Source organism: Diplodia corticola (genome assembly GCF_001883845.1).
Source record: "Diplodia corticola strain CBS 112549 chromosome Unknown scaffold16, whole genome shotgun sequence".
In the NCBI taxonomy this organism is placed as follows: domain Eukaryota; kingdom Fungi; phylum Ascomycota; class Dothideomycetes; order Botryosphaeriales; family Botryosphaeriaceae; genus Diplodia; species Diplodia corticola.
Window position 1 is genome coordinate 238897 of NW_017971495.1, and position 14858 is coordinate 253754.

The window sequence follows — 14858 nt, forward strand, 5'->3', positions numbered from 1 at the left end:
CTACGTAGCCAGCCGACACCACCGCGCGTCCGACCTTCCTGACCTTCCCCCCCGGCGCGACCCATGACGAGCTGCCCCGCTGCCCCCCGGAGAGCCACACGATGCGATGACTAGCCGCTCGAGTTCCGCTTCTGCCCTGCGCGCCTCTTCCCAGCCGCGCGGCGGCACGCTGACCCGCCGCGTGTCCGCCCTCTCCGCAGAGGAGGGTGTCGACCACGAGAGGACTACCGCTGACCACGCCATCCACGAGGAAATCGCCGAGATAAAGCGCTATGAGGACTTCACCACCATCGACTGGGTGCAGGATGCTGCGCGCGAGCAGCTGCGCCGCAAGGCCCGCCGGCAGGAAAAGCAGGGCTTCTTTGAGCGCGGCCGCGGCCCTACCTGGCGCCGCAAGCTGTACGATGCCTACGACGCTGGCCAGGCCTGGATTGTCGTCAGCTTGGTCGGCATCGCCATTGGCTTGAACGCGGCCTTCCTGAACATCATTACCGAATGGTTGTCCGACATCAAGCTGGGCTACTGCACCACCGCCTTCTACCTGAACGAGCAGTTCTGCTGCTGGGGCGCCGAGAACGGTATGGCGCTGCCGAGGGAAACGCTCCTGGAAATCATGCTGATTGCTGGCAGGCTGCAAGGAATGGCGCCGGTGGAGCAACTTCTGGCCCGTCAATTACCTCCTGTACATCGTCTTTTCCACCGCCTTCGCCTTCGTCGCCGGGAGACTCGTCAAGTCGTTCGCTCCATATGCCGCTGGCTCGGGAATCTCGGAGATCAAGTGTATAGTGGCCGGGTTTGTCATGAAAGGCTTTCTGGGATTCAAGACGCTGGCGATCAAGTCAATCACCCTGCCTCTTGCGATTGCCTCTGGCCTGTCCGTGGGAAAGGAGGGCCCCAGCGTCCACTATGCCGTGTGTACCGGCAACGTGGTTTCGCGCATGTTTAGCAAATACAAGCGCAATGCCTCCAAGACTCGGGAGATCCTGACGGCCAGCGCCGCCGCAGGCGTTGGTGTTGCGTTTGGTAGCCCGATTGGCGGCGTACTGTTTTCCCTCGAGGTGCGCTATCTGGTCCTCCGCCTATGCTCGAACCCGGCTGACTGTGGGAACAGGAAATTGCGAACCATTTCCCTTTGAAAACAATGTGGCGGAGCTATTTCTGTGCGTTGGTCGCGACCGCAGTGCTAGCTGTATGTTTCTGGCCTCGACGTGCCATGTTCTGTGCTGACATGACCAGGCCATGAATCCCTTCAGAACTGGTCAGCTAGTCATGTTCCAGGTCAAGTACGATCGTGACTGGCATTTTTTTGAGGTCATCTTCTACATCGTTCTCGGTGTATTTGGCGGCCTCTACGGCGCTTTTGTCATCAAATGGAACTTGCGAGTCCAAGCTTTTCGCAAGAAATATCTCGCGCAGTATCCAATCTTGGAGGCCACGACACTGGCTTTAGTGACAGCCATCATTTGCTATCCGAACATGTTCCTGCGGATAGACATGACCGAGAGCATGGAGATTCTTTTCCGAGAGTGCGAGGGATCGCACGACTATGACGAGATCTGCGAGTAAGTTTGTTTGTTTGCACAAAGATGCTAGGTATGCTGACGAGTTTAGACGCAAACATCGATGGCATCTCATCTTTACGCTGGGTGCCGCGACTGTCATTCGGACGCTGCTGGTCATCATTTCTTACGGCTGCAAAGTTCCCGCGGGTATCTTCGTCCCATCTATGGCAATTGGTGCCTCATTTGGTAGGATGGTCGGGGTTCTCGTGCAAGCGTTGTACGACGCATTCCCGGATGCAGGCTTCTTCTCCGCATGCGACCCGGACGGGCCTTGTATCACGCCCGGTACGTACGCTTTTCTGGGAGCGGCAGCAGCCCTTAGTGGCATCATGCACATCACCGTCTCGGTTGTTGTCATCATGTTCGAGCTTACGGGAGCTCTGACTTACATCCTTCCAACAATGGTATGCGCGGATTTTCTCTTCCGATGCTATCGCGTGCACTGACTCTCCCTGCAGATCGTCGTCGGCGTCACGAAAGCAGTCAGCGAACGCTTTGGCAAGGGAGGTATTGCCGACCGCGCCATCTGGGCCAACGGGTTCCCATTCCTTGACAACAAAGAAGAACACACGTTTGGAGTGCCCGTGTCGCAGGTCATGACAAGCAATCCCATCACGCTTCCAGCATCCGGTTTGCAGTTGCGCGAGGTGGAAAAGATCCTCGCCAACAACGATTTCTCCGGATATCCAATAGTCGAGGACAGGACGTCCAAAACGCTGCTCGGATACATTGGTCGCATCGAGCTTCGGTATGCGATTGACCGGGCTCGACGGCTGCAGTCATTGCCACCATCGGCAAAATGCTACTTCACACCAGGGTCAATGGCGGTTCAGACGCCAAGCAATCTTGCGCCGGCGATTTCGTTTGACACCATGGCAGCTACCTCGTCTCAGATGACGATTGACATGAGTCGTTTCGTGGACCCCACCCCGCTTGCCGTGCATCCCAGACTGCCACTGGAGACGGTCATGGAGCTCTTCAAGAAGATGGGCCCTCGAGTCATTCTCGTAGAGTACCGTGGCCGTCTTACTGGACTCATCACCATCAAGGACTGTTTGAAGTACCAATTCAAGGTCGAGGCCCAGGAGAACCCCCGCGACGAGAGTGCGATGGACGAGCGGGGCGAGAAGCTCTGGACCGTGATCAGAGGAGTTGCCGAGTTCATCGGCATGAAGATAGGACTGGGCAAGGGGAAGGTCAGATTGAGTGAACATCACACAATGGGAGCTGCAGGACTCAGCCCCAGAATCCCGCAGGACCGCTCGGAGCAGGACCGGCCGGGGCAAGAAGATAGAGAGGATCAAGGATTGGAGCTGCAGGACCGGTAGATTTAGAATCCTCGCGCAAAGCACTTGTTCGAATATCCGCATGGAACTAGTAGAGGTTCAGGCGTTGGCCCGGGATTTTGCCGCAGGTCGCGGAGATCGTCCAAAACCTCCGCGTCGTCCTGTTCCAGTACAGCATTTCTTCCACCCCACCATCTTCTCGCAAAGCATCCAGCACCGCGCCCCCGTCTTCATGTCAGACGGATGCGGCATCTTGGCAAAGGCCTGAGATGCGGCTAGGGCTCCCGGGACTCATTTACAGGTGGACCTCACAGTCCATTGGTTTTGCTACGGAGCGGTCACATAAAAGCTCATCTGAGCACCATGGGTTGCGCCAAACCATGGCACCGCCCATTCTAGACCAGCTCCAAGAACGAAAGCAGGGCTATCTGATACAACTGGCCTGATACGCCGTGGTAGTTGTTACTCGTTTCACCCTGAATATACTAGACCAATCCACCTTCTGCAGGACCATGAACTGCTGCCTTGGAAATGCAACTGTACAGTACTTCTGATCGGGCCTGCCTTTGCCGTGAAATGCACATTGCTGGCTTCCAGGGCGGGCTTCCAGGGCGGGGTTGATGACTGTGCCGGAGCGGCGACTGGCCCGTTTTTCGCAGACGCGTAGCGCGACGCGCGAAGTCGCGCAGTCACGTCCCGCTTCAACCACCCTCTGCCAGCCGGCAGTTATACCCAGCACATGCTTCTTTGCTCCCTCCGCCAAAGCCGAGCTGTGATCTCCTTTGTCTGACCGTTTGCGCCCATTGTCCTGCAGCCGCTCTCTGCTGCACATCCTTCCCGACGCCAGCACTCGCATCCCCGCCTCCGTACCGCGGCGCTGTCCCGCTTTCCTCCGCCCACGATGGATTCCAAAGTCTTCACCATACCGGACTCGACCGACTGGCTTGGCACCGCCCTCGCAGATTTCGCGCCTTTCGAGTCGGCGCTCCGGTGTCAGGTGTGCAAGGACTTTTTCGATACGCCGATGATGACGTCGTGCTCACACACTTTCTGCTCGCTATGCATTCGCCGCTGCTTCGCCGCCGACGGTCGATGTCCCACCTGCCGCGCCACCGATCAGGACTCGAAGCTCCGCCGCAATTGGACCGCCCAGGAGCTCGTCGACGCCTTTCAGAGGGCCAGGCCCGGCGCGTTGGAACTGGCGAGGACAGGCGGCGCCGCAGCGGCCGACGACTCTGAGAACAGCAGAGAAGGGAGAAAGACGCGAGCGCGCGGGGCCAATAATAAGAGGAAGCTAGCCAAGATACAAGACTCGGAGGATGAAGAGGCAGAGGGCGAAGAGGATGCTGCACGCAGGCCGGCGCGCAAGACAAGGACGCAGCCTCGCAGGTCTGCCACAAGCTCGCAGACACCCGAGATCATCGTATTAGAGAATGACGACGATGGAGAATTTGTGCCAGAAGACAATGAGGAGGAGGCCCAACCGAACGACAGTCTGGTCGCGTGTCCCATGTGTAACAAGCGCATGAAGGAAGAAGCAGTCTTCACACATCTCGATCGCTGCGAGGGTCCGGACAAGGAAGGGACCTCCTCCCGACAAACACGGACACGGTATGACACACTTACGCTGTCACGATTGAGAAACCTCCTGTTTTGCTAATGTCGGTTTGAAAGACAAAGCAAGGCACCGGCCTCGCCCCATCCTCTTCAACAGCGCAGCACCCGTCACGGTCTCGCTTCCTCAAGAAACCCGGAGCCCTTACAACGCCTTCCGCAGCTCAACTACTCTCTCCTCAAAGACACGGCCCTTCGCAAGAAGCTCTCAGAGCTCGGCATACCTGCTTCCGGCACCCGCGCCCAGCAGATCAGACGCCACACCGAGTGGGCCAATCTGTGGAACGCCAACGTTGACTCGCTCCGGCCGCGGACGAAGAACCAATTACTATCTGAATTGGACAGGTGGGAGCGGAGCCAATCGCTTGAGAGCAGCGGCGGCGGCGGCATTATCGGCGGCGCGAGCGGAGCACAGGTCATGAAGAAGAATTTCGACGGCGAAGGTTGGGCAAAGAGCAACAAAGGACATTTCGACGAGCTGATCGCAGCGGCACGGGGCAAGCGTGCTGCTGTGCGGAAACCCGAAGAGAAGAGCGATAAAGAGGAACAGGCGGGATCTTCGAGTATTACGAACGGTACTACTGCTATGCCTCCTCCGTCTCCTCCTACAGTTAGCAGCGGCAAACCAGGAGAAGAGGGCGGCAAAGGAGCCCGCCCCTACGAAGACAACGAAGCGGCGCTCGAGAAGGTACGCGACAAAGTCAACAACTCCAATGGCGATCGACCGTCCCTTCCACACCGCGACTCGAACACCATGGACGAAGCGAACCATAGCACCACACCGGCGGATCATACGCCGGCGCTGACAGTATCGTCGCCGTCATCAAGTCAGGCCAAAGCATCCCCTTCGAAACCAGCAGCAGCCCCGGCCGATCGAGAAAAGTTGCCCTCGTCGCTGCCGGCGCACTTGGCTACGTCCAAGGACGTGCGGACAAAGACCATGTTTGAGATCCCGTCGGAGCCGGTCATTGACGTGGATACAGAGACGAGTAAATAGGCGGTTTTTCTTATCTGTACAACAGGTGGTTTTTTGGTTGCCACGGAGATGGTACATACAGAAAGGTGTTCTCCAATTTCTATAGACAGCGCGGTGTTTCAGCGACAACCCGAGATAAAACTGTTCAAACCGATGATACCCCATGATCTCTCCCTTGCACCAGTGCGCCATGGAACGCCTGCCGTTTCCGTCCCGTGTCGTGATATCCTTGTTACTCCCAAATCAAAAAGTCTTTCCTAGATCTCCGTAGCCCGGGAATTGCAATCGTGCCCGAGCACATGATAAGGGTTCCGCTACTCTGCTGGAACAAGCCTTCTCTGCTCCGACTCTCCATCCTGCTCCTTGGAAGCCTCTGCAGGTCTGTCTTCGTCGAGCGACATGCGGCCCAACTCCTGAGACGTCTCCAGCACCTGCTCTTCCTCTGCCTCCTTCCGGTGCTCCCTCGCCTTCTCCTCTTCCGCCCTCCTCTTCCCCTCCTCCACCTCCCTCTCCCTCTCCACCCTCCTCCTCCTCCCCTCCTCCTCCAACCTCTCCACCTCCACCAACCGCGCCCTCGTCCTCTCCGCCTCCACCGCCTCCACCCTCTCCCTCTCCGCCCGCTCCAACACCGCAAACTCCTCATCCACCTCATCCTCATCAACGACACCACCAGCGCCCGCACCCTCGCGCCCGACCTCGTTGACAATCTCACTCACCTCGTCCGCCCTCCCCATCTCCTCCCGCAGCGCCTCGACCACGTCCGCGACGCCCTCGGCGCCGCCGACGCGCGCGTGCAGCGCGCGCAACACGCCCGCGCTGCCCTCCATGGCGCGCACGACCTCGACGTTGTCGGCGGCGGCCTCGATGCGGGCGTAGACGGCCTCGAGCTGCGCGAGGGCGTCGGCGCGGCGCGCGAGCCCCTGCTCCGCGAGCTTCTTGGAGCGGAGCGCGGCGAGGGCGGTGGTGCGGGCCGCCGGGTTGTTGTTGTTCTTCGAGGAGGAGGGGGAAGAGGCGACGGCCTGGCGGGCGGTGGCGTCGCAGGAGGCGATGCGCGAGGTCAGGGCGGGGATTTGGGCGGTGAGGGAGGCGATGAGCCCGCGGAGGTGCGCGATCGTGATGTCTTGTTGGGTGATGGGCTCGGCCGGGGTGGCGGAGTGGGCGGGCGCGAGCTTGATGGTTTGCGAGGCCGGGTCGTAGGAGAGGGCGGACTTGTCGCGGGAGAGGTGGGTGAGGAGGACGGACAGGTCGGTGGGGCTGAGCTCGTTGGAGGGGGTGAGGGCGTGGGCGAAGGCGGCGCGGAAGGAGTCGAGGGAGTAGATGCGGTCGACTACGGATGTGTGGTTCGAGGCTTGCGCGATGACGGCGCTGCTGGCGGCCTGGGTGGTTTCGTGGGTGGTCAGCCGCTGGCTTGTATGTATGCACGTTTCTGTCGAGTGTGTGGAATGTTTACCTCGAGGTTCGCCATGACGACAAACTCCCCCACAGCCAGGTGGTCTTGCGATGTTGTCCCGCCGATGACGCCCAGCTGCTGTAATCCCCAAGATAGCACCGAGAGCGGATTCAAGCTCCAGCTCCGCGAGTAGATGCTGGTCTTTGCGGCGAGGAAGTCTTTCAGCGGGATCATCTCCTTCTTCGTGGCGGCATCGTGCTGGACCAGCATTAGTGGAACCTCTCTTCGCCATACATGCCCTGCCCATGGCGGGTACGAACCACTACTGCCGCCAGCGCCAGCGGTCTTCCGAAGTCTTTGCTTGTAAGCTCCCGTAGGAGGGCTTCACCGGTGCCCAGGCTGAGCAAGTTGTTGGCTCCGGTCTGCGAGGGGACGAGACCAGCTCGAGTGGCGTGGGTGAGGGCCTGGCGCCATGCTACGATGTTGGCGTTGTATCCATCGGGGTTTGTTGCTTGCTGGATGCGAAAGTCCGAGTACAAAGACGCGAGGCGACCTCTGCTGTGCGCGAGTCAGTGCTTATCCCAAGCGGAAGAGGCTCGTTCAGGTGCGAGATACCTCTTGAAGGCATCCTCGTGGGCCAAGATGAATTCCAGCAACTCGGGCATGGTGCGCGCAGGTGTTGTCGCAGTTGATGTCACTTTTGCCAAGCCAAGGCAAAGAAGTGGGCGGGCGCGTGGTCGCCCAGCAACGCGCGCGCCCGAGCCAAGAGACCCTGGCCATCCAACGTTGCACGACTCGACTCTATGTTTGCTCACGGCTTGTCTTTGCGCACAATCTCCTATTATTCCTCCTTGCCGCCTAGGTACCTGTATACTACGGAAAAGTCCTTGCCCGTGCACTCGGGGTGCTCCGACGCTGCGTCGTAGACGGCACGAGCCGGCTCGCCCAATTCCAGCTTGATGTTGTACTCTTCCGCTCCCTTCAAAGCAAGCTTCAGGTCTTTGTTCATCAGACTCAGTCCGAATCCTCCCTCATAGCCTCTGCTTGCCGGCGATCCCTCCACCACTCCCGGAACCGGGTTGTTGACCTCGGAAGGCCAGCATTTGCCCGTAGCAGTGTTGATCAACCCCGCAAGCGCCTTGGGCTCGAGGCCCCACTGGATCCCCAGGTTCATGGCCTCGGCAGTCGCAATGTTGTTGATGGCCAAGAGGTAGTTGTTGGCAAGCTTGCCCTTCAACCCAGAGCTTGCCGGTCCCAGGTGCACCGTCCGTTTGCCCATCATCGATAAGATTTCGCGCACCCGATCGATGATGTCGTCTGGCGCCCCGACCATAAAGGTCAGAGTGCCTTTCTCGGCACCCACAACGCCTCCGGACATGGGCGCATCGACATATTTGCCCTGTCCGGTCGACTGCACCGCATTCGCGACTTCTAGAGATGACTGAGGATCAATGGTGGACACATCAATAAAGAGACGCGGCTGAGCTCCTGCTTGCTCCAGCAGTGTCGGCGGTATTAGCATGTTTGCATATACACCACGAACATGGTGGGGTTCTGGCAGAGCTGTGATGATTGTTTCCTGTTGATACGTCAGCACTAGTCCTCGCAGAATGGGCTGTGATGATGAATTGGAACGCTGATGAGAGCCGAGGCCCGCAGCTCCCGTGCAGAACATCATTGGAGACGTTCATCACAAGATGGACGGCGGATGGGTTTCCCGTGAGGGCGGCTTACCGACTTCTCAGCGACTTCGCGGACCGTTTCAGCCACGTGCACGCCCTGCGGACCAAGCTCTTTTGCGAATTGGGCGGTCGCCTTGGTGTTGAGGTCGTGGACAACAAGAGAATCTTCCTTGGGAATCCTCGCTCGCAGGTTCTTGGCCATGGGATACCCTGGGCGGAAACACCGTCAGTCCTGTGACCACGCGACAAGTTGGCGCATCGCAAACATACCCATGCGGCCGAGTCCAACGAAGCCCCATACGGCCTGGTTTGCGGGCGAGGTAGAGAAAGATCGGCTCGTTGCGAAGCGCGCGGGACGCGCAGCGGAAGTGATCCGCCTCAGGGACGCAGCCATGGTGGTCATGGTAAACGGCCACACGCGATCGAGGGCAGGCTGGGCGAGGAGACAGGGCCGCTGTGGAAGCAAGGGAGCTGGCAGATGTAGTAATGTTGATGGAGCAACGCCTCCGCCTGCCGATCCCGCCAACGCCCTTCAGCCGAGGTCGTCAATGGTTGGTGCATCATTCGATGCATCCCTGCAGCGCCCGCCGGCCTTCCGTCGATGCGGCTGCGAGATTGCCCGGGGCGGTGCAGCCGCCGTCCCCTGGTACTTTTCGGGTCATTGAGGAACGAAACGCGCCGGTGTCGTGGCAGCCCTCATGTGACGGCGGCGTGCGGGGGGTGGGGGTGGGCGCCTGATCCTCACCCGGAGCGGAGAAATGGTGGAGAGAACGATGAGCGGTGCACGCACAGACGGTGCGCGCAGAGAATAACTATCGGAGAGTGTTGGGGTCCGGGAAAAGTGACTTTTGCACGGTTCCTGTAGGTGATACATTAGCGGATGCAGGCCTGGTTGTGTTGGGGCATGGTTGCTGTCAGGCCATGAACATACCATTGCTCGATGCCTGTATGACTGGGGAAATTACTCCTTCCTGCTACTTCCTGAATGATCAATGCTTAATCCGCGTTGATGTATGAGATTTGGTCGTTCATCTCTACTCCTACCCTGTAGATGCCACCCTATGGTCGATGCATTTCCTCAAACCAACGCCGTCGCTATGCCTGAAACAATGAACCGATAAGACCTTTCCTTGTGTCCGAGACGGGTTGAATAGCTTAGAAACCCCTGCTCATTCCACCATGACTGTTTCGGCCTGTGCCGCAGCTCCATCCTCATCATCTTCGGGAACGTCTGAATCCTCGGAATCTTCAATCCGCTGCATTTGCTTCTTCGTCAGCGGCTTCTTCTTCGAGCGCCCGCTGGGGTCGTGACGCTCGGCGCTGATAGCGTCAAGGTATTGCTCGTTCGTCATCGAGGACTTGAGCTTGGCGGCGTTCTCGGTATCATCGACAAACATCTTGTCGTGGTAAGTTTCGAACGCCTCGTCAGTCTGATGATGATTAGTCCAGGGCCCGATAACGCATGCAGGTACAGTTGCCTACCTCTTCGTCATAGTATCTCAACTTGGTCCACTTCTCTTCCTGGGCGCGGAAAAGGAACTCCTTGGATTGCGCCGTGTCATTGTCTTCATTCTTTATGGTCATCTGCACAGCGCGAGGTTCGTTCGCCCTTGCACCCTCGACGGCCTCGCGCTCTCTACGGCGGTTGGCGTTGGAGAGCTCGCGAACAGCATCCAGGTGGTGGAATTGAGGACGCATCTGGACGATGCCGGAAATCCGTGTGAGATGAAGCTCTCTGCCTCGGTAGGTACCAAGCATGTAGATGGGCTTGCCCGTCTCATCCTTCATAATCTGCCCGCCAAGAGTCTGCTTGTTCAGCACGTGGCCCTTGTCGTTGGCATCGTCGAAGCGCTGGAGAAGTTGCTCCACGCTATCCTCCTCCAGCTCCATGTCCTGGATGTCCTGGCGGCTGGAGGCACCAGCTCTCGGGGGCACAGCTCCCTTGGCAAGACCGCTGAAGCCAGCGGCCAAACCAAAAGCGCTCTCGCCGTTGTCCTGGGCCATGCGCATAGCCTCGCCCCATTTCACGCCTTTGCGCTTGTCGTAGTTGCCATGGACGTTCACCGGGACGTCGACTTCGATGAAGCCGGTATTGGGCTTCATGCGCACCTCGAGAGGTTTGGAGTTGGAGCGCTCATTATATGGCTGGTCTCGCCCGCGGTTGGGGTACTGCAGAAGGTAGATTTGTTCCTCGAGCTCCGGTGTGATGAAAACGTCATACTCAGCAAGGACGGGGTCGTCGTCGTGGTCCACGGCTGCGGCTGGATTGCACGTTAGCGTCTGCTCTGAGGGATACGGTGGCGGCAGATTCGTGCGACATGGAAGAAAGATGCGCCAGAGGGTAACGCATGCTGATCACTCGAAGCTCTGTTGCGGCGCAAATGGTCGGCGAGAGGCTTTGGTGTGCCATGTAGCTCGAGCCGGGCGCAGCGCTGAGGATCTCACAGCGGCTTGCTTGCGTGTAGACATGCAGAAGACAGGTGGTGCGGCGAGAGGGAGTGCTTACGAGACATGGTGGGCTGTGATGGAGGTTTGCGGAGTCGGCGATGGGCGGCGCGTCGCGTCAGAGAAAAAAGTAGTGGCGGGCAGAAGTGCAGCACCGGCGTTAGCCAAAGTCCGGGGAAGCTGATGAGCTTCGTCCCGCCGCCGCCGCAGCCCTCAGAACACCATCCATCTTCCCTCTGTGCCCTGCATTGCTTGACGCGTGGCGCCCAGCATGGCCTACATTGCGCCAATCCATCGCCCGAGCAGCGTCCGTCACGCCATCAAGCTCAACCTGCTCTCCAACGACGAAGAGAGCCTCGTAGTCGCGTGCGTGAGCGACCAACCGCTCCCGCCATGACGTCTTCGGCGCTGACCTCCCGCCAGAAAATCGAACCGTCTTGAGGTCTACCTCCAATCCGACGATGGCCTCGTCTTGCACCATTCGCAGGCCGTCTACGGCAGAGTCACCATGCTGAACAGGCTGCGCCCCGCAAACGAGCCCACCGAGCACCTATTCGTTGGCACCGATCGTTACTATTACTTCACCATGGTCTGGAGCCCCGACGAGAGGCAACTGAAGACAGTCAAGACATACCAGGATCTGGCAGACAGGGCCGCGCGCGACTCGCAGACTGGAGACAGAAGTTTGCTTGATCCTACTGGCAAGTTCATGACGTTGGAGCTGTATGAGGGAATAATCACCGTCGTGCCTTTGACGGAGAAGGGCAAGAGGAAGGGCGACCCCGAAATCAGCGTCTTGGGCGAACCCGTGCCTTCCCGCGTAGAGGAGATGTTCGTCCGTTCCTCCGTCTTCCTCCATCGCAAGTCGCCCGAAACCGAGAAGCCGCTCCTGGCCTTGCTTTACGAAGAGGATGAAGACAGCAAGATTCGGCTGCGACTACGCCAGTTGGGCTTCCAATCCGCTGGCGCCGACGAGCAAGCCATAGCAGCGCTTGACCCAGTCGAGGGCTTGAAGGAAGACCTGGATCTCGGGGCAAGTCATCTAATCCCCGTCCCGGGCCCGTGCTACGGTGTGCTCATCCTTGGTGAAACTTCTATCACCTACTTCAATGATTATACCAAGTCCCTTGTCAAGAAGCCTTTGGAGGAGTCTACCATCTTCGTTTCCTGGGAGCAAATCGATAATCAGCGCTTCCTCCTCGCGGATGACTTTGGTGGGCTATACCTGTTCATGCTTCTGCTTGACGAGGGTACCGGTGCTGTTCAAGGATGGAGACTAGACAGGATAGGGGAGACTTCCAGGGCCTCCGTTCTTGTTTACCTGGACGCAGGACACGTTTTTGTGGGCTCCCACGAGGGTGATCCGCAGGTCATTCGCATCACCGAGGGCTCAACCGAGGTCGTTCAAACTTTCCACAATATTGCGCCTATCCTGGATTTCACCATTATGGACATGGGCAACAGATCTGGTGAGGGCCAGAGTAACGAATACTCGTCTGGACAAGCTCGGATCGTCACAGGCAGCGGCGCGTTCAAGGACGGGAGTCTCCGAAGTGTCCGCAGTGGTGTTGGGCTGGAAGACCAAGGATCACTTGGCGAGATCGGCAGCATCTCAAACATATTTGCCTTATCTTCTACAGCATCTGAGGACTATGACGACACACTGCTTATTTCCCTCATCAACGAATCGCGCGTGTTCCGTTTTGATGAAGCCGGAGGGGTAGAAGAGGTTGAAGATTTCAAGGGGCTGCAGCTTGCAGAGAGCACTTTGCTGACCAGCAACTTACCGGGAGGCCGGCTCCTTCAAGTCACTGAAACCGCCGCAAGACTGACGGATCTGGAAAATGGCATGGTCGTTTCGGAATGGAACGCTCCAGCGGGTCAGATCATCACTGACGTTGACTCAAATGATCGCTTCGTCATTCTTTCCATTGGCGGCGTCCGTGTCGTCATCCTTTCGATCGCAGACACCATCCAAGTGGCTGCGGAAAAGGAATACGGTGCCGAGAATCAGTTGTCTTGCGTTGCTATTCCACAGTCGGCCGACAACATCTGCTTTGTGGGATTCTGGCAGAACTGTGCAGTGGGTATTCTCAGTCTGGACAAACTTGAGACCATCGAGACTATTCATCTGAGTGACGATGGATCTTCTGTTCCGCGATCACTCCTACTTACACAGATCTTCGCGGACCAACCTTCCACCCTCTTTATTGCCACTACCGACGGAAACGTGGTGACCTTCGCCATGGATCCATCGACTTTCGCTTTATCGGGGCGGAAAAGCACTGTTCTTGGCACACAGCAAGCTAACTTCAAGGCACTCCCCCGCGGGAATGGGCTGTACAACGTGTTTGCCACTTGCGAACATCCCAGTCTAATCTATGGATCCGAAGGACGCCTTGTATTTTCAGCAGTTACGGCGGAGAAAGCAACCTGCGTGTGTCCATTCAATGCCGAAGCTTATCCTCGATCTATCGCAATCGCTGCCTCAGGCGAGCTGCATCTTGCAGTCGTAGACGAGGAGAGGAGGACTCATGTTCAGACTCTGCATGTCAATGAGACCGTACGAAGGATTGCTTACTCACCACATCTCAAAGCCTTTGGCCTCGGTACCATCAAGCGAGTGCTGAGAGATCGTGAGGAAGTGGTTCAAGGTCATTTCAGACTCGCTGACGAGGTGGTTTTCAAGGAACTACACAGTTTTGAGATGAACGAATATGAGATTGTTGAGTGCGCCATCCGGGCCGAGCTCGACGATGGCGACGGAGGCGTGGCCGAACGCTTCATTGTGGGAACTTCCTACTTGGTAGAGGACGAGGAGCAAGGTAGCACAAGAGGACGGATCTTGGTGTTTGAGGTCACCGAAGACAGGCAACTGAAGGTGATCGCTGAGATGTCAACCAAGGGCGCCTGCAGATGTCTTGCCATGATTGATGGCAAGATAGTCGCCGGCCTGATCAAGACCGTAAGTACCAATCCTCTCTCAAAAGGGAGTAGCAGGCCTATCAGATGATTAACAGACAAAGGTCGTTGTATACTCTTTCGAATACCCCACCGCGAGTACGCCTCTGCTCATCAAGAAGGCTAGCTTCCGCACTTCAACTGCACCCATAGACATCACCGTGACCGGTAGTCAGATCGCGGTCGCAGACCTCATCAAGTCGGTGTCAGTGCTCGAGTACCGTCCCGGCGGCGACGAAAAGAACGACGAGCTCAAGGAAGTCGCACGCCACGTCCAAGTCAGCTGGAGCACGGCTCTTGCCGAGGTCAACGAGAACACGTACCTCCAAGCCGACGCAGAAGGCAACTTGATCCTCCTGGAGCGCGACGTGAGCGGCGTCACCGAGGAAGACAGGAAGCGGCTGATGCTCCGTGGCGACATGCTGCTCGGCGAGCAGGTGAACCGCATCCGGCGCATAGACATGGCCACCGTCTCCGACGCTCCCGTCGTCCCGAGGGCATTCTTCGCTACGGTAAGTGTCGCCTGCCTGGCCCGCTCATCACTTTCCTTTCCGCACGCTAACTCGAGCCATCTACAGGTCGAGGGCTCCATCTACCTCTTCGCCCTCATTGCGCCCTCCAAGGTCGACCTCCTCATCCGCTTGCAATCTCAGCTCGCCGAGTTCGTCAAGAGCCCGGGCAACTACCCGTTCCTGCGCTACCGCGCGTTCAAGAGCCAAGTCCGCAATGAGGAGGAGCCCAACCGCTTCGTCGACGGCGACCTCATCGAACGCTTCCTCGACCTTGAACCGCGCGTGCAGGAGGATCTGGTGAAGGGCATTTACGCGGAAATCGACGTCGAGGAAGTCAGGGGGTTGGTTGAGACGCTGAGGAGGCTGCATTAGGGCGGGATCGATTGTATGCGTGATGAAGAAACGACGGTACATTCGCCCCGGTCGGCGG

The 14858-nt window shown here is 58.1% G+C and overlaps 5 protein-coding genes across 5 annotated transcripts; 3 read left to right on the forward strand and 2 right to left on the reverse strand.

The window, feature by feature from the left end:
- Positions 1–106: 106 nt before the first annotated feature.
- On the forward strand, positions 107–2890 carry BKCO1_1600087 (voltage gated chloride channel; the record flags this gene model as incomplete). The annotated part of the gene is made up of 6 exons (XM_020271541.1): positions 107–578; positions 631–1058; positions 1112–1189; positions 1237–1562; positions 1612–1966; positions 2021–2890. 6 exons carry the CDS (start codon positions 107–109, stop codon positions 2888–2890), a joined length of 2529 nt encoding a protein of 842 aa, XP_020131807.1.
- An 859-nt stretch (positions 2891–3749) lies between these two features.
- Positions 3750–5459, forward strand: BKCO1_1600088 (postreplication repair e3 ubiquitin-protein ligase rad18; the record flags this gene model as incomplete). Its single annotated transcript, XM_020271542.1, has 2 exons — positions 3750–4459; positions 4523–5459. 2 exons carry the CDS (start codon positions 3750–3752, stop codon positions 5457–5459), a joined length of 1647 nt encoding a protein of 548 aa, XP_020131937.1.
- Positions 5460–5752: 293 nt separating this feature from the next.
- BKCO1_1600089 (3-hydroxyisobutyrate dehydrogenase) lies at positions 5753–8913 on the reverse strand (the record flags this gene model as incomplete). Its single annotated transcript, XM_020271543.1, has 7 exons — positions 5753–6814; positions 6889–7086; positions 7149–7386; positions 7444–7629; positions 7695–8407; positions 8563–8720; positions 8781–8913. 7 exons carry the CDS (start codon positions 8911–8913, stop codon positions 5753–5755), a joined length of 2688 nt encoding a protein of 895 aa, XP_020131938.1.
- A 766-nt stretch (positions 8914–9679) lies between these two features.
- BKCO1_1600090 (dna-directed rna polymerase iii complex subunit rpc37 protein) lies at positions 9680–11023 on the reverse strand (the record flags this gene model as incomplete). The annotated part of the gene is made up of 3 exons (XM_020271545.1): positions 9680–9940; positions 9993–10771; positions 11017–11023. The coding sequence occupies 3 exons, from the start codon at positions 11021–11023 to the stop codon at positions 9680–9682; spliced, it is 1047 nt and encodes a 348-aa protein (XP_020131901.1).
- A 203-nt stretch (positions 11024–11226) lies between these two features.
- Positions 11227–14800, forward strand: BKCO1_1600091 (uv-damaged dna binding protein; the record flags this gene model as incomplete). The annotated part of the gene is made up of 4 exons (XM_020271546.1): positions 11227–11321; positions 11379–13920; positions 13982–14428; positions 14495–14800. The coding sequence occupies 4 exons, from the start codon at positions 11227–11229 to the stop codon at positions 14798–14800; spliced, it is 3390 nt and encodes a 1129-aa protein (XP_020131856.1).
- Between the last annotated feature and the right edge of the window lie 58 nt (positions 14801–14858).